The sequence below is a fragment of the Erpetoichthys calabaricus genome, chromosome 18, assembly GCF_900747795.2.
Source record: "Erpetoichthys calabaricus chromosome 18, fErpCal1.3, whole genome shotgun sequence".
NCBI lineage: Eukaryota > Metazoa > Chordata > Cladistia > Polypteriformes > Polypteridae > Erpetoichthys > Erpetoichthys calabaricus.
The window spans coordinates 35,929,968-35,955,866 of record NC_041411.2 but is presented as its reverse complement, the minus strand read 5'-3'; the positions used below and the strand labels follow the sequence as shown (position 1 = coordinate 35,955,866).

Sequence of the window (25,899 nt, the reverse complement as noted above, 5' to 3'; positions counted from 1 at the left end):
CTGTAGTCCTCTACACCTTAAGCTATATGTCATGTCACCCCAGAAAATATTTAAATGAAGGTGTTTAACACAAGTGCTTAACAAAATAATTATTGAGTCTTGCGAATGAAATGATAATTTGCACATATGAAAAATATATATCAGCTCTGTCCAGCTTCACTTCTCCACGTTTGTTTGATGCACTCTTATCAATAAACCCCTCCTTGCATTCTGCTTTTATTTCTGCAGCTGGGGTGTCTCTTCCCAGTACACCAGTTTCAGGGGTGGCATCTCTGGCTGCAGCGCCACCTCGACGCCAGTATGCCGTCACCCCCCTGGCCCTGCCAGCTGTGTGCCCAGCGGTGATCCCATTGTCCGTTAATCAGGTAAACCTTTTAATCCGCCGTGGGCTTTTACAGTCACTGTGAGGACATCGGCTGATGTGTTCTTTGCAATTCCCTCAGTGTGGTGCCCGAATGAATCCCCTTCGTCCTTCTTCAGTGAGCCTGGAGACCTTAGCAGCTCACCATTTTAATCAACAGAGGACTGTAGTCATGCAACAGAAAGAGTACAACAGGTAAGGATTTCATAAAACAGAGTGGACGGCTTTTACAGCCGCACAAGTCTCCGATTTTGGAGGCCGGCCAATGTGAGCTTTAAGTGAACATCCTGCTTGATGTGGCCGCTCATTTCTTCTGTCATGTACAGAGTGAGAGACTCCAGACAGGGAGGAGGTTTTACTCGTGTGGTGTGGTCACGTAGTCCTTTTTCAATATTTGCTAGCACCATCATAAGGCACGCATTGTTATTTTTGCAAGTGCAGGCCAATTTGAAAAAAACAAAACAATAATGAAGTCCAAAAACTACCGCTGAGCTTTAGTAACATTCGCTTATTAAATTTTGTGGTGCATATAATGTGTGTGTGTCGACTTTTCTGAGTTAACAGAATAAAGCGAGAAGCAGGAAAATACACTTGACTTATGCAGAACATTTTAATTTAAGGCAGAAGGAGTTAACCGAGTCAAGAGCCTGAATCCAAAGAGGAAAGAGAGAAGGAGGACCGAGACACGCACGACATGAAGCATTCAGTGCACTTAGGAATTTTTTTTTTTTTTTCAACTTTATTGATTTTACTGTAATCATTGCATACAGCCATCCATCCATTTTCCAACCCGCTGAATCCGAACACAGGGTCACGGGGGTCAGCTGGAGCCAATCCCAGCCAACACAGGGCACAAGGCAGGGAACCAATCCTGGGCAGGGTGCCAACCCACCGCTGGACACACACAAACACACCCACACACCAAGCACACACTAGGGCCAATTTAGAATCGCCAATCCACCTAACCTGCATGTCTTTGGACTGTGGGCGGAAACCGGAGCGCCCGGAGGAAACCCATGCGGACACGGGGAGAACATGCAAACTCCACGCAGGGAGGACCCGGGAAGCGAACCCAGGTCCCCAGATCTCCCAACTGCGAGGCAGCAGCACTACCCACTGCGCCACCGTGCCGCCCTCATTGCATACAGATAGATCAAATTTTAACAAAAAATAGGATTGAAAACAAATCACCCCAACCCCTACCCCTGAGAAAGAGAGCACGGTCAGAGGAGTAAATCTTAAAGCTGGTCAAAATAAATAGATTGATAAGTTTAATAGGCAGATAAAAAAAAAATGGGAAGAGAATCTTTAAGAGCTTATTCTAAAATGTTATTGTTTAGATCCTGCCAGGTTTTGAAAAAGTTCTGCACAGATCCTCTAAGTGAGAATTTGATTTTTTCCAATTTCAAATAGTATAAAACATCAGTTACCCACTGACTTAAAAGAGGAGAGTTAGGATTCTTCCAGTTGAGCAAAATAAGTCTGCGTGCCAATAGTGTAGTGAAGGCCATCACAGTTTGTTTGAACTTCTCCACTTTAAACCCATCTGGAAGAACACCAAACACAACTGTTAAAGGGTTAGGTGGGATTGTGACACCAAGGCTGTCTGAAAGGCACTTAAAAATTTTGGTCCAGAATGATGTTAATTTGGCGCAGGCCCAAAACATGTGACCCAGTGAGGCTAGAGCTCGATTGCAATGTTCGCAGGTTGGATCTTGCCCTGGAAACGTTTTGGACAGTTTTAAGCGAGACAGATGTGCTCGATATATATTTTTGAATTGAATAATTGTATGCTTTGCTCATATGGAGTTCGAGTGAATTCTCTGCATTGCTAGTCCTTTTCTGATATGTTGAGTGAGAGATCCTTTTCCCATTGTCCTCTTGGATCTTTGAAAGGGAGGGACTGTAAAATATTTTTATATATTGCAGAAATGCTGTCCGAGTCCTCGAAACTGAGCATTATTTTTTCCAGCATAGAGGAAGGTGCGAGATGGGGGAAATCGGGCAGGTTCTGTTTAACAAAGTTCCTAATTTGAAGATAGTGAAAGAAATGTGTTGCTGGAAAGTTAAATTTGGAATGTAATTGTTTATAGGATGCGAAGATGTTGTCTATATAATGATCTCTAAGCAACTTAATCCCAAATGTTTTCCACATATTAAAAACTGCATATGTTTGCGAGGGCTGAAAAAGGTGGTTCTCTTGCAGAGGTGCCACAGATAAAAGCTTCCCCATCTTAAAATGCTTTCTACATTGGTTCCATATTCTGAGTTAGTGAAGCACAATTGGGTTGTTAGTATATCGGCGTTAACTTGCATTTATTGGGGCACAAAGCAGGGAATATAAAGAAGTACTGCAGGAGTTTATTTCTACTGCGGACCAAGCCTGTGTATGTTCATCTATTTATGTTTGTGTCCAGGTTATTATAGCTTGTATGTTTGCTGCCCAGTAATGAAACTGAAAGTTAGGTAAAGCCATGCCACCTTCTGCTTTAGGTCTTTGTAGGGTCGCTCTTTAGATACGTGGATGTTTTGAGTTCCAAATAAATGAGGTTATTGTTGAATCTAATTGCTTAAAAATGATTTATTGATGTATATTAGAATGTTTCAAAATAAAAAGAGAAGCTTAGGAAGGATATTCATCTTAACAATTTTAATTCTTCCAGCTAGAGTGAGATGAAGGGTTGACCATCTATGCAAGTCTTGCTTACTTTTTTCCATACAGACGGCAAAATTTTGTTGATAAAAGGCTTTATGTTTACTTGTGATATTTACCCCCTAGATATTTAAATTGATCTGCAATGATGAAAGGGAAGGTGTCCAATCTAATATTGTATGCTTGAGAATTCACTGGAAAGAGTACACTTTTAATCAGATTAATTCTGAGACCAGAGATCTTTTGAAATTCTGTAAGTGCTGTTAGGACCACAGGCACAGTATTTTGTGGGTCTGATATATACATTAGCATATCTGCATATAGAGAAAATTTCTGTTCAAGTCCTTCTCTGAAAATCCCAAGCATATTTCGACAGTGAACTGCCAGTGGTTCAATGGCGATTGCAAATAGCAGTGGTGAGAAGGGGCATCCTTCATTTTTATAGTTTTGTTCTGACACACATTTTTAGTTTCTTATTTTGCAGGACTTTGTCTTGAGTTTACTTGCACCCATTTAAAAATATTTAGTAGTAGAATCAACTTGCATGACTGAAGAGAGCTTAATGTTTAATTTGCCCTGAAAGCCCCATCATCTTTTTTTTTTTTGTTTTGCACGTTATGTCTGCTCTTAAGATTTATTCTTTTATTTTTATTACACTTGTGCTGACTCGGCTGTTCTCTGTGGATCTGGTTCTGTGTAACTGACAGCTTGACCTTTGTGTGCTCAGGTATCACCAGAGCTGGCAGAGACCTTTTTATGGTTCACGGGCAGAAAAGGAGGAGTATCGGTAAGTATCTTGTCGCTGTCTCGTTGGTGTTTGGAAACGTGGTGTCAATGTGTACCTCAATGTTGTTCACAGGAAGGAAATATGAGATCTCCTTAAAAGACAGATGCTAGAGAAATGGGAGCAGCAGAGACAACTACGGAGCAGATTGTCAAGAGAGGCGGAAGAAGCGCAAGAAGCGGACCGTCTGGCCCTGAGCCGCGATTTTCAGCAGAATGTCACGCACGTGCAAATACTCCGCACCTTTCGGGATGAAAACAAAAGAGTTCATGAGTTGGGAGAGAGTGGGGTTCAGCGCAGTCGTTGCTTCTCTTCATGGTCTCCCTTTTTGTTCTTCTTTGCAGCTCATGGAGCAGATAAGGCACCAGAGGAGCCTGTCTCGCTTACAGGAGACCACAAGGGAAAGAGAATTGCTGCAGTACAACCCCCTCAACTGGAGCGGCACACTCAAATAGACGACATGGCACCAGACTGCAGCAGCCTTACATTAATTAACACACACAATATATCCATCCATCCATTTTCCAACCAGCTGAATCCGAACACAGGGTCACGGGGGTCTGCTGGAGCCAATCCTAGCCAACACAGGGCACAAGGCAGGAACCAATCCCGGGCAGGGTGCCAACCCACCGCAACACAATATATCTACCACTGATATCTAATGAAGTCAACCACAGCCCCTGCTTTTCAGATGGAGGCAAGCCCAGTCTTTCTGAGGTGCGATGCAGTATCCACAGGGGTCGTGTAACACCTTTTGCCATCTAAGCTCTGTGGCCCATGACCATCGAGGTGGACCATATGCCCAACTTGACAACACTCATCAGGCAGCTAGGAAAGACTCTACTGCTTGTGAGGGCCGCAGTGGCTGCAGGTTTTCATTGTAACCCTTTTCTTAATTAGTGACCCTTTCTTTGATGCTAATTAACTTCTTTTGAATTCATTTTATTTGACTTGCTCTTGAAGACTCAGACCCCATCATTGTTTCTTTTTCCTTAATTAGCAGCCAAACAATAATGAGATACAAAATGAGCCAAAACTTGAGCAGCAAACTGTGTCCATCATACAATATCTGAAAATTAAGAAAGGTGAAGGTCTCAGGAATGTTAATCTGCTCAGGTCCATAAAACATTTTATCAGCGCTCTCAGAAAAGAGAAAACCAACAATTTTGGAAATGTCTGCTATTGCACAATGAGAGCAGAAACAAGTCATGGAATTAAAGAACAGGTTTAAATAACAACAAGACTCTGCGCCTGATTAAGCAACTGCTTGGAGTGAAACTGGTTGGAGTTTGAGGCCCTGACTTAGTTGGTCTTCTGTTGGCTCACTCACTTCATATTTGGGTGCCTTTTAAGGAAGGAAATGAAGAAATTCAGGGGAACAAATCTTAAAAAAACAAGTCAATTAAAATGAAAGGGAAAGAAGTTAATTAGCAGCAAAAACAGGTCACTAATTAAGAAAAGGTTAGAATGGAAACCTGCAGCCACTGAGGCCCTCCAGGACCGGAGTTGGGGACCCCTGGGTTAGAGCCTAGCCCACTACTGAAACTGGCATGTACGTCTGAATGGCCAAAACTATTTCCTTCATGTGCCACAAACCAAAACCAGTGACCATGAGTGGGCACGCGGAGCTGCAGCCCCATTGGGTTAAAACTGAACTGTGCCAATCAATAACTGTCATTTTCAAATTTTATTTACTATATGTAACTAATACACTGTAGTTACTTACATGCTTTTTCCATATAACTATGATAGAAGACAAGTAAAGAAGCGAATATGCGGGCATTTATAGAGCGGTGCCAACTGTCTAAGTCGAAGTATTACTGTTCTTCACTTTCCTAGTATTTGAGGTTATGGAGAACCAACAATGCATCATGTGCCAGAATCCGTGAATCACAGTACACATCCACACACCCTGATCAAAGAGGAGTCACAGATGACGAGTGTGCGCTTTTTCTTCCTTTTTTGCCAACATGTTTTTCGACGGGTGCCAAAATAGCAGTAATGAGAACTGATACTTCAGTGCGTTATTTTTTTATGGGGTGAATTTTGTTGTGATGCATCTTTTCTGTGCAAGGAGTGTGAATTACAGTATCTGTTCACTAAGAACCATCCTGGCATCAGCTCTCTTTTCACGGTCTTGTAAGTTACCTTGTGGCGGAGCAGAAGAGAAAAGCCGATTCTGGCGCAGATCTGGGGATAAAAAAAACCAAAATGAACCTTGTGTTCCCTTCCAGCTCAGTAAGAACAACACAAGCCGTTCTTCAATGTTATTTTTAATTAAAAGCAGTGCAAGGGTCTTACACGCTGCTGCGAATAAAGAGCAGGAAACTGTGAGACATGCAGAATGGCGTTTACGGCCTCCAGTTTGAAAACAGTGATGGCTTCTGCTACCTTACTTACCAGTGCCCAGCTCCGTCTCACTTGTCAGCCAAGTCAGGAGCGCACAAGTAGGAGAGCAGCAAGTCAGTTTCTGACAGGCTCTTGGTGACATTGAGTAGCATTCTGAAGAAAGCTCACCGTGAACACTCTACGACGTTGGGTCCCCCTCTTCAGCTCTGTGAGAAAACACAGCCCGACCCGGTCACTCAGGGAAGAAGCACTTTCCTTCTTACATGGGCACCACAGTGTGAGAAGTGGGCTACACCCTGGGACAAAGGCGCAATATAAATAATAAAATGACAGTGTTCCACCACAGACTACTCGAAGTGAGCCATTGCAGGCCAAAATGTTCATCACGGTGCCATCCTGATAATTAAAGATCAACTTTTGTCATTCGTTGGGTTACCAGACAGCACTGTGACTTACGCTACAGTCGGCTTATAAGTGAACATGTGAGAAAGCCCACCAAAATCCTCTGACACCTGGTTAAAGTTGGGTCGGGGGTCCTGAAAACCCAATTCTGAATATCTGCTCTGTCTCACTGCAACCTGCTTTTCATCCTTCCTGAGGTTACATGCGCCAAAAACAGCACAAGGCCAAATATTTAGTCTGGACAGCAGAGAGGGGTCAGTGGATGTGGCGGTGGTCATCCAATCGACAACATACGATATGTTCTTTGGAGCAGAAACGAAAAAGAAAAAAAAGAGGAAACAAACATGCAGACTAGACGATACACAACCAAGTACATGCACCCAGGGTCATCAAAAAATAAAGAAGAAACAAAAAAACGACAAACATCCTTTAGCTCTGAATTTTCAGTCCGTATATTCCAGTCACTGAACAGGAGCACCACCTCCTGGCAGAAAGGCGCAGCACTTTTCTCCATTTTTCACCAGTAGTCCCAAGGAAGAGTGCAGGAACCTGGCGTCGGACTGCTGTACAGACAGTGGGTGACAAAGCCGCGAGTCCTCAGGTTCAGACGCCAGCTTTTGTGCTGTTAAAGCTTCTGTTAGCTGATCTTGTGCTCCTGCCTTCAGACTGATTGCCTGCTGTCACCTACACTTTATTATTAACTAAACAGTCTATACAGCTGTGGATGGACGGAGGTCCTTAGGCTGCTTGCAACGCAGCCATCTTCTCCTGTAGTGAAAAGGCAGCTTAATTAGGTTTGACAAGGAGGTCCTCGCAGGTGCAGGACTTCTCCCAAAAATGAACGATGAAGATTGCCGTGAATACCATGTCGCCTTTTGCTGCAAGCGTTGCCAGCGCACAGATGACAACTCCAAAGAACATTTGCTGCAGGACGAGCACCTCATCGTCTGTGATGTCATCAAAAAGTCCTTTCTCTAGGGAGGCTGGAACAGAGGAAAGAAGAAAAGGAACAGAGGGAGAGGAGCGCTGCTAAAGGCCGATTCAGTCAAAGTATAACCATCCGTAAAATGCGCTGACATTAAAACGTGCATTAACCGTTTGCACTCTGGCACAGTGAACAGTTCTCCCCAGTTGATCTATAATGTCATCCACTGATTGGATGGTGATGGTGCCTTATTTGCATATTTATTGAGGATGCAATAAACAGGATTATGGGTAAATGTTTAATGCCAATTCTAATTTAATTTTAGTCGTTTTATTTTGGGGATCTAAATTTAACTTATTTATCATTTATGGGTAGAGGAGCAATGACACGGTGGTAACGTTGCTGCCTTTCAATAAGGAGACCGGGATCCGCGTTCCGGATGCTTGTCTCGTGTGGAGTTTGCATGTTTTCTCCGTGTCCTCATAGATTTCCTCTGGGCGCTCCAGTCCCCCCCAACCTCGCCACCCCCACAGTGTGAAGTCGCACAGGTTAGTTAGACTGGCAATGCTGAACTGGCCCTACATGTGTGTGCACCACGTGATGGACTGGCATCTTGTCCAGCTGTTGTTCACGCCTTGTGCCCAATGACTGCTCAGATAGGCTTCAGCTCCACCGGGGCCCATGGATGGGTGATTTAAGGGGCTGCATAGGGGGCACAGTCCCAACAGACCACTTGTAAAGGGCGCATGTAGGTGGACAAATGTTAAATCAGTCTTCACTAGTATGTGAGAAAATAATGTAAAACATGACAATTGTGTTAATGGGAAGTCAGACAAAGGTCTGTATTAAATGTCGCCCCTCCACATTTTGCAGTCCTATGCGACTGTCTAATTCATCGAAATGGTAGACTGTGTAGTAAAACCACCATTTATATTTTGCAAAATATTAAGCATTGTAATTCAATTCTGCCATTTATATTTCTCTGAAATTTGAAATCATATCCCTATAGGTATAATTCTATTACCCTAATTAGTATAACCCATAAGTCAGTCTATATTTAAATCTTTATTAATTGTGGAAACGACTCAGTTGCCTCTACAGTAAAATGGGAAATGTCCTGTTAAAGTACGTAATACACTCAGCACAATACTTTTATAAACCATCAAAACCTCAACACTGATGAGTTGTTAAACACTGACAAACGCTTCATGTTAATTAACCACCAGCAAAGACAAACACTTACAGGCAGGCAGACTGAGAGGTCAAACTTGGGCAAACAAAACGTCTACAGGATGCATGGCAGCACTGCAGCCAAACTAATTACAGAGGTCAACTGAAGTTCCTCTACGGCGCTGGTCACAATAGAGACGTGCCACCCATGGGAGGTGCAGTACAAGTCAAAGGAAAAAAACAAAATGGACAGACAGACAGAACTGTGTGTGTCCCAAGGGGGCATTTAGGTGTCTGCAGATAAACGCGGACACAGGTGGTCCAGTGGTACGCTGCTGCCTCGCAGTAAGGAGATCAGGGGTTTGCATCTCCGGTCCTCAATGTGTGGCGAGCACTTTGAATAGTGAGAAACAGCAGTATATAAATGTAATTAATTATTACTATTAAGTATTATAACAAACAACAACCACCACCTCCCTCAAAGACACACAGAAAGAAAAAGTGGAAGACCCCAACATTTGCCTTCTTGCCCACTACTTCAAGAGGAAATCTCAAACACTGACTCAGATTCACCATTTGACCCTCTAGAATAATCCCGGCCTGCACCAAAATTCTACTGCGCAAAAGCAAAACTTAGTGCGCTCAGTCCATTTCTGAAATTGGAATTTCTCTCCCACAAACCGATTCCAAGAGACATCTGGGTTAGTGAAAAAAAAAGGCTTTTTGAGGGAGAAAAAAAAACTTGATTTTCTTTTAAATGTTACATTTCTTTTATGGCATAATTATTTTTATGCTCTAATATTATTTGAAGCATAGTCTGAGCTGAAAAAATGTCTTCCTAATACAGTAGTTAATGTTATTTGAGGTGGAAACGACTCAAAATCAGAAATTTGCTACACAGTTTTTTTGTTTTTTTTTACTCTCGATCAGTATCTCATCTCTTCTTATTCCTTCAGACTAGCTAGGAATTTAAATTTAGAAGGTTTGAAGATACTCCGTTGTAGCGGGGCTACATAATAATAGTATGTTCAATGTCAGTGCTGTGTGCGTTTTGTTTCCATCGTCCCGTTTACTGTCCGTTATGTGTGCGTCAGTGAATGTTGTCCCCGTAAGTGCAGAGGGAGGCCGCAGGTCCGAGACGGAAATCACCTGTTGGATCCACCTGTTACATCCGGGACATTTTGCAGCATTTAAAAACAGAGGAGCGAAGGCGGAGAGAGAGAGAGAGAGAGAGAGAGAGAGATCATACAAAGTCATCACGGCCGTTTATTGCTTCATTCCTCTGCTTGCTTTTCTACAGCTGATTGGACATCACGACAGCCGGAGCTGACAAACCCAGGGGTTCGAGTTCATTCCAGCCATTGCCAGGACTTTTCACGGTGAGGTCGTTGTGTTTTCGTGAAGGAGCACAATATCACTACAGCCAGTTTCATGACCGCCGGACTTTATTTTGGACTCATTTCTCATCACATTTTCAATTTCAATATATACTGTATTATTGAATATTTGTCTTTTCAATTTACAATATGTACGTGTTTGATTGTACGTATCTGTTACTGTTTTCTGGTTATTTCGTCGTGACGGGAAAAGTGAGACAACTTGCAAGGAGTACGGCTTGTTGTTAGATCAAGAAACCTCAGTTAATCCAAGGAATAAGTCTTGGTAGTGTAGTGGCCGGTGTGGGTAAGGGGTCGGCCGTTACATCTTTATTGTCCTGAAGAGAGAGAGAGGTCATTGTTTAGATGGTTTTTATAAAAATATGCAAGATCACATTCTTCCATCTGTTGTCTTGACCAGGTGGCAGGTAAGCAAACAGTAAAAGAATGAACCCCTGCCCATTACTGGGGACAAAATAAGAAAAGCTGTGCCAGTGTACCATTGGGGAAAACAAAGGCAAACCGCTAGCAGGACCTAGCTGAGGAGCTTCTCTTCCTACCTAGAACTTGGGCACAACGTGTATTTAACAATCCATGTCCAAGAATCTTGTTTGGATTCCCCCAAACCCAAGAACATGGGAGCGGTCTCTGATGAACATGCGGAGAGCTTCCATCACACAAACCAGAGTGACACTCCTTCAGAGGATTATAAGGGGGGGGGAATAAACTGCCAAGTGACTACTTTTTGTTAAGTAATAATTATATTTAAAATAACTAGGGGGCTGTTCCCTCTGCTTGTTTCGCTTGCCAACCCCCTTGGGCTTCATGGCGGAGCCACTTGAAGGGTGTCAGGGCGCTCCTCCATTTGTATTTAAAGAGAGGAAAACGGTTTGGTTCTTAGTTATTATTGAGAGAAATACTTGAGTATTTCACTACTACTGTCTATTTGAAATACCAATGAATAATAAAACATAGTAAACAAAAAAAGTACAAGTAAAACGTAACAAAGTAAATAAAAAATCTAATTACATTAACACCTCATCAGAAATAATATAATGAATGACTTTATTCTCTAACTTCTATAAACGTTGCCTTTTTGCATTTCTGTTTGCATGTGGTGACTTGACATTCTAGGGGACACAGCCTGGAGAAGCTCTGGCCTGTTCCTGCATGAAGGACACACTGCACAGGTTTGTGTCCCCACAGCCGTTGTTGCAGTTGGCTGGCAAGTATGGCACGTCATTTAACACAATGGTCAGCAAATTGAATTTGGAAAGCACAAGTGGAACCCCAAGATCTGCATGTTGTGTTAAGTGTCCATTCTGAGTTAGCCCTGTGTGTGTGTGTGTGTGAGTGGGCCCTGTGCCCAGTGCTGGTGGGGTCAGCTCCAGCACCCACAACCCAGAACAGGATTAAACCGGTTTGTCAATGTTCTGGTTTCATGTTTCTGAGAAGTCGAATGTGGAGTGAGTCACTCGGGGTCACACCGGGGGTCAGGGCTCAGGATTGTGGGTTAACACTACAAAGCCATGACCAGAATACTCCGTCCTGTCACTGAGTGTCACCTTCTCGAGGTCCGAGACACTCCATCGCATTGTAACAGACCCTCGGGCAGCATCTCCCCAACCAGAGCGAAGTCAAAGGGGTCTACACTGTGTACTTGTTTTACCGTTTTATAATAATATGATATATTGAAATTACTGTGACATTTCAAGGTGGGCTACCATAGTAAAGTAAAATGGGGCTTATGACAGGGAAGACATTTTAGTGATTGATCCTAACCTGCGTAACTCCAAATGATCACCAGAATTAAAATGTGTTTTATTACAATTGGTTCTCTAAAGAATTTTCCAAAATAAATGGCTCACATTTTTCAAGATATTTAGTAAATGAGAGTGTAGCTTTATAAACTGATCTGCAAATATGAGCTTCAGTGTGTGAAAAATGGCGCATTGACCAAATGGTGGTGTTGCTAATGCCCCACTGTTTGATCACTTTCTGCGGATGCCAAGTCCGGAGTGCCAGTCTGGCTTTGGTGCTTTGCTTCTCCTCAGGCAGCTGAACACGTGGTGGAACTTCTCCTCCACCAGGAGGACTCTGCTCACTGTCAGAAGACCTGATCTGACTTCACTGTGGACTATGAGGTCACATCACGGTTGGGTTTTCCACTTCTCAGAGCTGCACTCCAGGCTGGTCTTCAGTGGAGTTCATGGAAATGGAAGGCTGAGCACCGAAAACTAATCAAACATAAAAGAGTGGAAGAAAAGTGAAGATAAAGAAGAAACACATCGGCCAACAGGGCACACCGTTATGAAGGAATTGCTAAAATAAAATAATCTGATTATTTCTGTTTGGAGCGTAGGCTTCAATTTCATTTTGATCATTTAATTAATTGCTAATATTTGATGAAACTTGACCGAGTGTCAGGTTTAAAATGCTTGGGGGGGTTTGATAAAGAATGGGCCCAGTTAAGGTAAGTGGTCAGATTTAGGGACTATGAGGACATTTCTTTGAATGTCTTCACACTCGTAAATAAAGAGACCAACTATTAAAATATTACTCCACATGGGACGGGGCTGAGGAGTTTTTAATCTCCACAGTCCCACAAACTAGAGGAGCAGCACCTTTGATTTTAGGATTCTGATTCCTTGGCATGCAGTCATTGCTGGGAGGCAGGAGCTTTCCACGCTGCTCAGGTGACCTGCTGCCCACTTGATGCCCCACTTGTTGTGGCCTGCCTGATGGCATCCAGGGTCTCAGCCCTGCTTTAGGTGGACTTGAATCATCTGTGATCTGGTTGGTAATCTTTAAATATTACTATTATGTATATTTTGTCACTGATTATGCTTTTTGTCCTCATGTATGTTATGTTTTGATTGTTGGTTTGTTTATTATTTGTGTATTATGTTTTAGTTTGTTTAGTTATGTGCCTTGTCTCAGGGTGGTGGGGGCACCACGGCATTTCAACTAGAGGAGTGCCCCTGCCTGTCTATTTCCAGACACAGACTGGCGTGGCGTTTGGTTTTGTAGTCTGCATTTGTAAGCGTTTGATATTTGTGGTCTTCTTCATTTTTTTGCTAGTCTTGTGGTATTTGTTTGTTTTTCAGACTTGGACTCGTTTTGTTTGGTGGGGTTGCCCTTTTGTCACATCCTCTTTTTGCTCATTTTTTTACATTTTTTTTTTTTTTGTAATAAACGTTGAATACTTTCAAAGATCTATATTTCATTAACTTTTGAACCAGAATTTTTCAGGTTTCCTAGCCTCCTTTTGAATATTTCTTAAGGATTGTTTTAAATCTTGTCTTTCCCATTTTGTGTCTTACAGAGTGGGAGGAGGCCTAAGGGAAGCCTGAGGCTAGAAATAGGAGTGAAGGCCTCATTTAGGTATTGTGAAGTTGCTGTCTACAAGTAGGAAAGCCTGAGGCTCCGTTTGAAGTTTTCGGCCTTGTTTTATTTATGTATTTATTTTTTGCATTTTCTGTTACGTTAGGTTCTCATATCCAGTAGCAGGAGGCAGTAGTAGTCGTATTGTCATTTGTCCACAGTACAGTGAAGCTCTTACTTATGTGTTTGTTCACCATTAAACAAGTAGCCATTCTCTGCTGTCAAATTAAATCAGCAGACTGGTGCTGCCTAACGTTATCATCTCCAGCACCACTTCAGTGTTTGCTCTCTGCATTGTTCATTGACATGATGGCCCAGATCTCATTCCAGCTGTCATACTACTGTTTGGTTATTCATTTTTACAACCTTCTGGTACCTTGTCATTTGGTTAATGTTCACTTTATGGACAAACGGTTCTGGTACACTCAAGGTGAAGCTCCTCAATGTACCATCATTTAGGGCTGAGAAAACCTCGCATACATCAGTCTGATGGTGTACTTTGGAACACTCATCTGACCTGTACTCAGAGATATATATATATATATATATATATATATATATAATGGGTTCTACACATTGGTGAAGGTTGAAGTGGCTCCCCTCTGTCTGTATAAAACACTTTAAGTATCTTGAAAAGTTCTACATAAATGAAATGTCTTCTTTTTCTAAAGAGAAGGAAAAAACAACTTAAAATCGGCCACAAGTCTATATAAAGGAAAAAAGAGAACGACTAGACCTTCATGAAGTAGTATATAACACTGTCATCTATCAAAGGCGCTATATGAAATGAAAAAGACAGAAAGTAAGAAAGAAACGAGAGTAAATGTAAACGATGATGAGAAACAACAAAAGGCAAAACTGCCATCTTGTCGCCCTCCTGTGGTAGATATATAAAACTGCAGCCCATAAATGCTTATCTCTTCTATTGAAGATGCGCCTGTGGTCCAAGCCCGCTGTCCGTCTCTCTCATTGACTCGCCGTACCAGTAACAGATTTTCGGTATTTTATGTACCTGCTGTGGTTGTAGAGATGCAGTGTGGAAAAACTGTTCTCTTTATTTCTGCTGTTTTTGTTATTAACACAGTTCAAGTAGTGACTTCAATATTAAAAAAAAATAAGCAAAGCAAGACGTCCCTGAAAAAACACACTTTATATTTCAGAATGGAGAGATGAAGTAGAGTCAACATCAGGAGATATCAAAAAGAAATTTAAAATAAGAGTTTATGTGTGCGGTGATCTTACTGCTGCCAATGGGTAGCTAAAACAAAGTCTTCTTGGTTCCCATTCTTGCTGGTGTCGCCAACCAGTCTGACGTTAACATCTTTGCCCGTTCAAAGTACTGCGATAAAAGACCGAGAGAGAGAAGGTGGGAACCAAAGAGAAGAACGGGACCACCCATCCATCCATCCATCGTCTACACCTGCTTTATTCTGGCCAGAGGAGCTGGAGACGATCCCAGCAAGCATAGGGAACAGGACCACCACAGGGTAGGATGGGGTACTAAAAGTAAAAATCTGTGACAGGACCCCATTAGCATGCAGGACCCGCTTTACAGCTCGTGATACACTCACCCTCGTCATTAATCAGCCATCCACTATCTCATAATAAATCAACAATAACACGTCACAAGGAGCGACAACACTTTTGTCAGAACCCTGAACTGGCCTGTTAAAAGAAGAGGGTCCTGGGGGTCCGCGTGAAGTGCGTCACCTAAAAGGAGATCCGAATTCGGGAGTCTTTACGCGGGTTGAGCTGCGGTCTGGTGGCGTAGGGGTTAAGGCTTTGACAGAAGGACCCCCACAATGAGCTGGACCTGCAATGGAGTTCTCACCTCTTAGCCTCAGCAAGAGAAAAGCTGCTTTTGGAAGAAAGAACAGACACCAATAGCTTGCTTTTAATAATTAGAATTACTTTTAATAATAATAAAGATAACATGCTATTCTGTATTTTTAAAAGTAAGCAAATGCTAACAATTACACAAATGTAATAATAATAAGAATACATTTTATGTATATAGTGCCGTTCCCATGCTCAAAGTGCTTTACAGAATAAACAACAGGAAATATCCAACATGGGGTACAAAACAACATCCACATAAACACTAAATAAACATAAATATAAGAAACACAAAGATGAACGATTCATTAAACAGAAGGCCCGGCCTGCTACTCCTCAGTCAGCTCGCTCTTCTTCACTTCATCCTCAGTCGCTGATTATGAATGTTTACTCAACTCCTTCACCCAATGCGCTCTTTTTCTTCCTTTCATGTGCAGCACAAGCAGTTGAATTCTCTCTCTGGGGGTCCCACCGTATTACTGGGGGGATTTGCGCTCACACAGCCACAGGGATGGAATATCAAAGTGGGATTCTGTACACACAACACCACAACGGCTGTGTTATTAGTTCTTATTTGACGGACCCCTTTATCCGAGGCGACTTTTACAGACCCCTTTAGAAAGCAAAGCGCTAGGATTTGACAAACGTTCACCTCGGCCTGCTGTCGCTGTTCGCTTTACTTGAGCAGATTCTAACGAGCGGATTTCGTCCCCGCGTCGCCTGCCGAGTCCCCGTTGAGTCGCACATCACTTGAGAGCCGTTAACGTTACCAAAGGGTCGGCGAGTAGCTCAGGAGGATAAGCGCCCCTTTCTGGACAGAAGCCCCGGGTTCGAGACCCCATACCCGCGTTATAGGATTTACGTCAAGTTATTTAATTACCAGTTTACATGCCGTGTCCTCCATCTTACGATAATCTTGCACTTCACAGCAGAGGATTAGCTCACCCGGTAAACGGGCCAATTCAACCGCCCGCTCCAATGCCGACCCGTCCAGTCGTAATAAGGAACTCGTTTATTTAGGGGGTCCACTGAGCTGTCGCTGGTATAAAGCACGACAGGCCGGCAGGGTGTTGTGTCCGCTGCGGTAGCTCAGCCGGTAGACCCCCGCTATTACCCGACCACTGCCCGGGGTCTACGAGTTCGAGTCCCGTCACGAGTAGTCTCTTTATGTGGTGGGGTTGAAGGTTAAAATAATTTATAGACTACACCGCTAAAGGGGCCGGCAGGGCAACACCGTGAAAAGAGCTGGAAACAGACCGACCACCCCGGTCACAGGAGGCCCTGAGCTCAAGCCCACCATCCATCCCATAGTATTCACAACACACAAAGTGTCCGTTTAGTTGTAGCGCCCTCCATTCTGTCAATGATATGAAAGATTTCTTGTAATTTCCACGCGGAGGAGTAGCTCACCGAGGTAGACGAGCCGATTCAGTCCTCCCAGTAAAGTGCAGAGGTGCGGGGTTCGAGCCCCGTCCTCTCCAGTCGTGATAAGAGGCCCACCTACTTCTTTACATTAAATTAAAATCCGTTCGTTAACATTAAATGTGTCTGATCAGCTAACTCAACAGGCAGACTCGGTAGCTCAACCGGGTGGACCACTCATGGAGCGTAGAGGAGTGCGGGTTCGCGTCTCCCTCCAAATCATAGCAGCAACTGAAATAAATGGCAAGCTCTTTATTTGCTGGGGCCACCGAGGAGTTAACGGTATAAATGATTTCTACACCCTTCTTCTAAAGGGGACCCCCTCGGTGGCACAGCGAAACAAGCAGTCGACCACGGCTGCCAAAACCGAGTCGGCCCCGCGATCGAGACCACCCCGGTAGCCAAGAGCGAGCCGCCCAGGACAGGGCGACCAAGAGCGTGCGAGACCGACAACCGAGTCGGCCCCGCGATGAAGAGTGACCCGAACCTGGGCGCCCCGAGTAGCTGAGGGCCCGCAAGAATGACGACCCAAAAAGAATACTCTTTTACTGGATGTGTCAATGGAGAGGAGATCAGTTGTCAAATATGCTGACGCTCGACGGCGAAAAGGACTCAAAGAGTAGCTCAGCAGGATAAACACCGACAACCCACCGGCCAAGAACAGGCGGCGGGTTCGAATCCTCCTCTTACCATCAGCAGGAGGAAATCTGACCTGTAAAGGAAAACAGAAACCAATACTTACTTTTAATAATCATAATAAGCAAACTGAACATTATGCATTTTTAAAGCATGGTAAACAGTAAGAAATACAAAAAGATAATTGTGCATTTTAATTATATAGCGCCTTTCCCATGCTCAAAGATCGATAAAGGAATTCGAAAAAAGCAACAAGGAATATAATATTAGATACAAAATTATATTCACATAAAACACTAAATAAATATAAATACTGGAAAAAAGTAAAAAAGCTATTAGCTAAACAAACGCGCTTGATGGACTGAGTGTTCCCCTATCGTTTGTCAAATTTCTCGTTCTTATCTTCTATACAATTAATTAACAAAATAGAAGATCCAGCTCGCTACTTCTCAATCCGCTCCTCCTTGTTATCACATTTAGTTCGCTCTGCTACAGGACAACAAAGGTACTATAGCTTCAAAAGGGGGCTATAAAACTGTATTTTATTTTAATAACAGGTGATCATGAACATGCGGCATTATAAACATCGTTTCCCATCCATGAGACCCATTCAAATAAAACAGTCACTTAGACATATTAACATTCTAAAGAGTCCCGTTATTTAAAGCTCCTAACGTGGCGGAGGAACTTGAACAGAAACAAGTCCAGGGCATCTCGAAGGAGGCAGAGCTCCGAGGGTCTTCCCTCGAACACACCGTGTGATCCGAGTGGAGTCTGCCAAATTGGGAAGTGTGGGTAGAAACCCACCTTCAGTGTCTCGTACAGCAGATCAGGGTTTACTGGAATCTCTGAAGATCACTTCCAAAACACAACTCGGGATCTAACAGCTCGACCTGTCCACTGACACACCCCTGTCTTCTGGACAGCGCCATCACTATTATAACTTAAAATTTAAAACCCCTGCATCGGCTTCATTGCCAAAAAGAAGCCTTTCTTAGTAACACAATGAATGCGCAGACTCTTCACTTCATAACTAAACAACATGCCTGCCATGCACATCACATACGTCCGAGTAACTGAAACAATGCGTGCCAGTCAGAAGACTCGACATTTGTCCATTTGTTCCAGTTTTACATTTTTATGCTCAGCAGCAGCTCTGCGTTGGCTGTTACCTGTCACCTTATCTTCTGTGCTGTCGGCTCATTCGGATGAGCCGCTTCTTTTAGCTTCAACAACCACAGTAGTGCAGGCGATGATGCAGAATTCCATCTGACTCACTTACTGTAATAATACAAATAATAATAATAATAATAACAATTACCTGTTTCGCGTTGCTGACGTGAACAGAACTCTTCTTGCTTCTGGCTTAGGTTTAAAAATTAGGAACGTAAGCAGGTCCCGGCCGCCTCGCCTCAACTAAACTTTAATTGTTTAATAAAACCACTAAAGTTCTTAGGAAAAACATAAAATAACTCCCAGCGTTTCGTGTGACCGGTCAGTGTGAAAGGCCGAAGGCGACGCCCCTCGCACAGGTGAGCCCGTTTTCCACTAATTTTCAACTGAGTCTGACTGCACCCAATGGGCGAAGAGGGGACGGGGCGGCACCGCCCAGCACTTGAACCCGATAGGCTGCTACGACTATCCAATAGGATTTAGAGGAGGTGGAGATGGCCGCCAGTCTTCTGCCGCTGGTATTGCCAGCGCTATCTACGCGTATGGGAAGCCTTTTCAGAATTTAATGATATCAAAATTCAAATTGTTTTTATAGCGTTTTAAAAGCTGATATTATGTTTCCTAGTTCTGATATTAACATTTTATAACGTGTCATCCGTGCTCACAAGACAGTACTGTGCCTGTTCTTCCCGTGCATTGCTCCGGGTGCTCCGGTTTCCTCGCAATGTCCAAAGACGTGCAGGTTAGGTGACCTGGCGACACTACGTTAGCCCCAGAGTGTTTTACGTGTGTGTGTTAGCCATAAGAGCACAGCCATCCATGTCGTCCATATCTGTGGCTAATAAATTACGTCAGCCTGCATCTGACCTGATCACTGCAGACTGTGAAAATTCCTTCACTTTTTCTGTGATAAAATGATCCATCCATTATTTCATTTTCTGCAGCCAATCTGGTCTGAGTCATTGGGGCAGAAGTCTAAGCAAAGATGGGAGTGTAGGAGATGCTGAAGATAATGAGACCAAAAATTAAGAAGCTGTCTGATGCATGAGAGAAATCCAGATACAGTAATAGATTCACCGGGTATCTCCTAATTCATGAAAGGTCAGCTCTTAGCAAGATGTTGGTTTTGTCATCAGGGCAAGATCTGTATTAGCACGTTTGTTCTGGATGTGAAGAAAACCACTGTAGGAGGATGGATATTCACTGGCTAATCTGTCACGTTACTAAATGTGCATACAAGAAAACACTTTATAATGAAATCCAACTCTTCCCAAAGCACAGACCTGTGTACAAAGACCACCGCTGACAGATGATGGCTTATTTCCATCTGTCATCATACACATGCTGTGCGAGAAACCATAAGGTAGCAGCTTGTTAAATTATGCAAGCGTACACTTTACTACACAGTACTCATTAAAGACATATATATAAATAAATAAATGAAAACAAAACCATAAAATATCTCCCTGTTACAGTACCCTCACACACACTATCTTCTGTACACATTTAACAATTCCTTAATTCTGGCATTTTCATCTGCACCTGTATATGTGTAAAAAGTCACTTTAGATCTGCCGTGACAATATGAATTAGCTCGCTGAATGTTTCATGTAGATGAGTTAACTGTAGACTGGTCAAGATCCCGTGAATCTCTGACACGACTTCCATATTGGTAACTCCTCATCCACTAACTCGTAGCTAAACAGTAGCACTGCCTTTTAAATTGTAACGTAACCAACTATATCTTTCTTTTGCCATGCAACTGAAACCATAATATCTGTGCTGATTGTAGTAAGTGTAAGAAGGCCCTTATTACTACACAAGTAGGGCATCGTAATTACTAATCCGTGTGAAGGCAAATGAGCAGTCAAATCATCCAATGCTTGTGGTCCATTTCACCTTTCAAAAGGGCCACACTTCATGTTAAAAGTAGATTTAAAAATGCAAGGACTAAAATAGGAAAGGTAATTGGATTTGCTACAAATGAACCCGCTATGTTCTGAATGAAAATCTGCTGGTGGTCCTGCTAATTTGGATTTGATGACCAATATGGTAAGAACATTTGTATGTGATCACACCTTAATACATAATTCGCCAGTCTCCTCACTCACTCACGCCCATCCGAAGCCGAATACGGCAGGCGGCGGATTTACGGCCACGAAAATTCAAAGAGAAAGGCGACTTCGATTAAAGCTCTAGAGGCCTGAAAGGTGATTTCGACTACAGCTCGAGGCCTAATTACGCATTCATTCAATACACTTATATCAGGTTTGTGGTGCTTATACTTCTTATATATTATACTATTCCACTCGTGCCCGTTTCATCTTACGTTGTCGAAACGGGCTCTTTGTCTAGTTTTTAATAATACACAGAATACAAAGAGCTGTACAGAGAGTCACTGATCAGCTTGGTGCCAGGCAGTTGGTCGATGAGAGATGAGGGGTAAGTGCATGTCGAACATATCACACAATACAAAGACAGGACAATACTGAATCTCGCTTCTGGGTACTGAACTTATTTTGTTATTCACTTTTTCTGTGATCAACGCTATTTGTTTGCACATCCTCACATGGACTGCTCAGCTACAGGTAAGAGGCATAAAGTGATGCTTTCCTTTGTCACATTCTTCCATCATTTACAAGGTGGGAGATTTTGTTTAAAGATTAAAAGCACCGCCAGCAAGAAAGTCACAGTTCCTGAATACCAGGTCTGACGCTGATGACATGGTGCTGAGTTACTAACAACATGGGCAGCAGAGCGGGCCTTTGATTCTGCTCTGTTTTGAAGAAGGTGCTAATCACTCTTTTGTAATGCTTATGTATAAACATAATAACTAAGCCATACTTTTTTCTTTCTCTTCAAGGGGTTGTTGTTTTCCTGTCTTAAGCTCCAAGAGACGTCTTTGAGACGGGCTGCAGACCACACTTCAACATGCGCTTAAGTAAGAGCCAGTCTTGGAGAAATGTTTGTGTAGAAAAGGGTGTGTGTGTCTGTGAGTGTAATGAGACTTGGTCCTTGTCGCACTTCTCTGAGAGTTCATTATGCAGACCCTCTTCACGTACAAAGACCTCCTTAAATCTCAGAGCACTAGTCCAGTTAGCACAGATATTGGCTGTGATGTTCTAAACTGGATGCCTGAACATAATGGCTGTAGTCCTCTACACCTTAAGCTATATGTCATGTCACCCCAGAAAATATTTAAATGAAGGTGTTTAACACAAGTGCTTAACAAAATAATTATTGAGTCTTGCGAATGAAATGATAATTTGCACATATGAAAAATATATATCAGCTCTGTCCAGCTTCACTTCTCCACGTTTGTTTGATGCACTCTTATCAATAAACCCCTCCTTGCATTCTGCTTTTATTTCTGCAGCTGGGGTGTCTCTACCCAGTACACCAATCTCAGGGGTGGCATCTCTGGCTGCAGCGCCACCTCGACGCCAGTATGCCGTCACCCCCCTGGCCCTGCCAGCTGTGTGCCCAGCGGTGATCCCATTGTCCGTTAATCAGGTAAACCTTTTAATCCGCCGTGGGCTTTTACAGTCACTGTGAGGACATCGGCTGATGTGTTCTTTGCAATTCCCTCAGTGTGGTGCCCGAGTGAATCCCCTTCGTCCTTCTTCAGTGAGCCTGGAGACCTTGGCAGCTCACCATTTTAATCAACAGAGGACTGTAGTCATGCAACAGAAAGAGTACAACAGGTAAGGATTTCATAAAACAGAGTGGACGGCTTTTACAGCCGCACAAGTCTCCGATTTTGGAGGCCGGCCAATGTGAGCTTTAAGTAAACATCCTGCTTGATGTGGCCGCTCATTTCTTCTGTCATATACAGAGTGAGAGACTCCAGACAGGGAGGAGGTTTTACTCGTGTGGTGTGGTCACGTAGTCCTTTTTCAATATTTGCTAGCACCATCATAAGGCACGCATTGTTATTTTTGCAAGTGCAGGCCAATTTGAAAAAAACAAAACAATAATGAAGTCCAAAAACTACCGCTGAGCTTTAGTAACATTTGCTTATTAAATTTTGTGGTGCATATAATGTGTGTGTGTCGACTTTTCTGAGTTAACAGAATAAAGCGAGAAGCAGGAAAATACACCTGACTTATGCAGAACATTTTAATTTAAGGCAGAAGGAGTTAACCGAGTCAAGAGCCTGAATCCAAAGAGGAAAGAGAGAAGGAGGACCGAGACACGCACAACATGAAGCATTCAGTGCACTTAGGAATTCTTTTTTTTTTTCAACTTTATTGATTTTACTGTAATCATTGCATACAGCCATCCATCCATTTTCCAACCCGCTGAATCCGAACACAGGGTCACGGGGGTCAGCTGGAGCCAATCCCAGCCAACACAGGGCACAAGGCAGGGAACCAATCCTGGGCAGGGTGCCAACCCACCGCTGGACACACACAAACACACCCACACACCAAGCACACACTAGGGCCAATTTAGAATCGCCAATCCACCTAACCTGCATGTCTTTGGACTGTGGGCGGAAACCGGAGCGCCCGGAGGAAACCCATGCGGACACGGGGAGAACATGCAAACTCCACGCAGGGAGGACCCGGGAAGCGAACCCAGGTCCCCAGATCTCCCAACTGCGAGGCAGCAGCACTACCCACTGCGCCACCGTGCCGCCCTCATTGCATACAGATAGATCAAATTTTAACAAAAAATAGGATTGAAAACAAATCACCCCAACCCCTACCCCTGAGAAAGAGAGCACGGTCAGAGGAGTAAATCTTAAAGCTGGTCAAAATAAATAGATTGATAAGTTTAATAGGCAGATAAAAAAAAAATGGGAAGAGAATCTTTAAGAGCTTATTCTAAAATGTTATTGTTTAGATCCTGCCAGGTTTTGAAAAAGTTCTGCACAGATCCTCTAAGTGAGAATTTGATTTTTTCCAATTTCAAATAGTATAAAACATCAGTTACCCACTGACTTAAAAGAGGAGAGTTAGGATTCTTCCAGTTGAGCAAAATAAGTCTGCGTGCCAATAGTGTAGTGAAGGCCATCACAGTTTGTTTGAACTTCTCCACTTTAAACCCATCTGGAAGAACACCAAACACAACTGTTAAAGGGTTAGGTGGGATTGTGACACCAAGGCTGTCTGAAAGGCACTTAAAAATTTTGGTCCAGAATGATGTTAATTTGGCGCAGGCCCAAAACATGTGACCCAGTGAGGCTAGAGCTCGATTGCAATGTTCGCAGGTTGGATCTTGCCCTGGAAACGTTTTGGACAGTTTTAAGCGAGACAGATGTGCTCGATATATATTTTTGAATTGAATAATTGTATGCTTTGCTCATATTTTTCTACTTTGAATGTGAATTTCCCATTGGGATTAATAAAGTATCTATCTATCTATCTATCTATCTATATGGAGTTCGAGTGAATTCTCTGCATTGCTACTCCTTTTCTGATATGTTGAGTGAGAGATCCTTTTCCCATTGTCCTCTTGGATCTTTGAAAGGGAGGGACTGTAAAATATTTTTATATATTGCAGAAATGCTGTCCGAGTCCTCGAAACTGAGCATTATTTTTTCCAGCATAGAGGAAGGTGCGAGATGGGGGAAATCGGGCAGGTTCTGTTTAACAAAGTTCCTAATTTGAAGATAGTGAAAGAAATGTGTTGCTGGAAAGTTAAATTTGGAATGTAATTGTTTATAGGATGCGAAGATGTTGTCTATATAATGATCTCTAAGCAACTTAATCCCAAATGTTTTCCACATATTAAAAACTGCATATGTTTGCGAGGGCTGAAAAAGGTGGTTCTCTTGCAGAGGTGCCACAGATAAAAGCTTCCCCATCTTAAAATGCTTTCTACATTGGTTCCATATTCTGAGTTAGTGAAGCACAATTGGGTTGTTAGTATATCGGCGTTAACTTGCATTTATTGGGGCACAAAGCAGGGAATATAAAGAAGTACTGCAGGAGTTTATTTCTACTGCGGACCAAGCCTGTGTATGTTCATCTATTTATGTTTGTGTCCAGGTTATTATAGCTTGTATGTTTGCTGCCCAGTAATGAAACTGAAAGTTAGGTAAAGCCACGCCACCTTCTGCTTTAGGTCTTTGTAGGGTCGCTCTTTAGATACGCGGATGTTTTGAGTTCCAAATAAATGAGGTTATTTTGAATCTAATTGCTTAAAAATGATTTATTGATGTATATTAGAATGTTTCAAAATAAAAAGAGAAGCTTAGGAAGGATATTCATCTTAACAATTTTCATTCTTCCAGCTAGACTGAGATGAAGGGTTGACCATCTATGCAAGTCTTGCTTACTTTTTTCCATACAGACGGCAAAATTTTGTTGATAAAAGGCTTTATGTTTACTTGTGATATTTACCCCCTAGATATTTAAATTGATCTGCAATGATGAAAGGGAAGGTGTCCAATCTAATATTGTATGCTTGAGAATTCACTGGAAAGAGTACACTTTTAATCAGATTAATTCTGAGACCAGAGATCTTTTGAAATTCTGTAAGTGCTGTTAGGACCACAGGCACAGTATTTTGTGGGTCTGATATATACATTAGCATATCTGCATATAGAGAAAATTTCTGTTCAAGTCCTTCTCTGAAAATCCCAAGCATATTTCGACAGTGAACTGCCAGTGGTTCAATGGCGATTGCAAATAGCAGTGGTGAGAAGGGGCATCCTTCATTTTTATAGTTTTGTTCTGACACACATTTTTAGTTTCTTATTTTGCAGGACTTTGTCTTGAGTTTACTTGCACCCATTTAAAAATATTTAGTAGTAGAATCAACTTGCATGACTGAAGAGAGCTTAATGTTTAATTTGCCCTGAAAGCCCCATCATCTTTTTTTTTTTTGTTTTGCACGTTATGTCTGCTCTTAAGATTTATTCTTTTATTTTTATTACACTTGTGCTGACTCGGCTGTTCTCTGTGGATCTGGTTCTGTGTAACTGACAGCTTGACCTTTGTGTGCTCAGGTATCACCAGAGCTGGCAGAGACCTTTTTATGGTTCACGGGCAGAAAAGGAGGAGTATCGGTAAGTATCTTGTCGCTGTCTCGTTGGTGTTTGGAAACGTGGTGTCAATGTGTACCTCAATGTTGTTCACAGGAAGGAAATATGAGATCTCCTTAAAAGACAGATGCTAGAGAAATGGGAGCAGCAGAGACAACTACGGAGCAGCTTGTCGAGAGAGGCGGAAGAAGCGCAAGAAGCGGACTGTCTGGCCCTGAGCCGCGATCTTTAGCAGAATGTCGCGCACGCGCAAATACTCCGCACCTTTCGGGATGAAAACAAAAGAGTTCATGAGTTGGGAGAGAGTGGGGTTCAGCGCAGTCGTTGCTTCTCTTCATGGTCTCCCTTTTTGTTCTTCTTTGCAGCTCATGGAGCAGATAAGGCACCAGAGGAGCCTGTCTCGCACAGGAGACCACAAGGGAAAGAGAATTGCT

At 42.8% G+C, this 25,899-nt stretch overlaps 2 protein-coding genes across 3 annotated transcripts in view; one reads left to right on the top strand and one right to left on the bottom strand.

Moving 5' to 3' along the window:
- The window catches only part of LOC114668364 (protein disulfide isomerase Creld1), an 81,573-nt gene that overhangs the window by 14,414 nt on the left and 41,260 nt on the right, over window positions 1-25,899 (bottom strand). The window lies entirely within an intron of this gene.
- Window positions 1-25,899, top strand: part of LOC127526254 (uncharacterized) — a 54,324-nt gene that overhangs the window by 27,976 nt on the left and 449 nt on the right. Inside the window, exon 6 of one of the 2 annotated variants that reach the window (XM_051921303.1) lies at window positions 4,143-4,311. The exons of the other annotated variant lie outside the window; for it this stretch is intronic. Within the exon in view, the coding sequence (XP_051777263.1) occupies window positions 4,143-4,253 (111 nt within the window). The 3' untranslated portion in view covers window positions 4,254-4,311. Of the gene's footprint in view, window positions 1-4,142; window positions 4,312-25,899 lie in introns of those variants that run through there. 2 annotated transcript variants of the gene reach the window in all.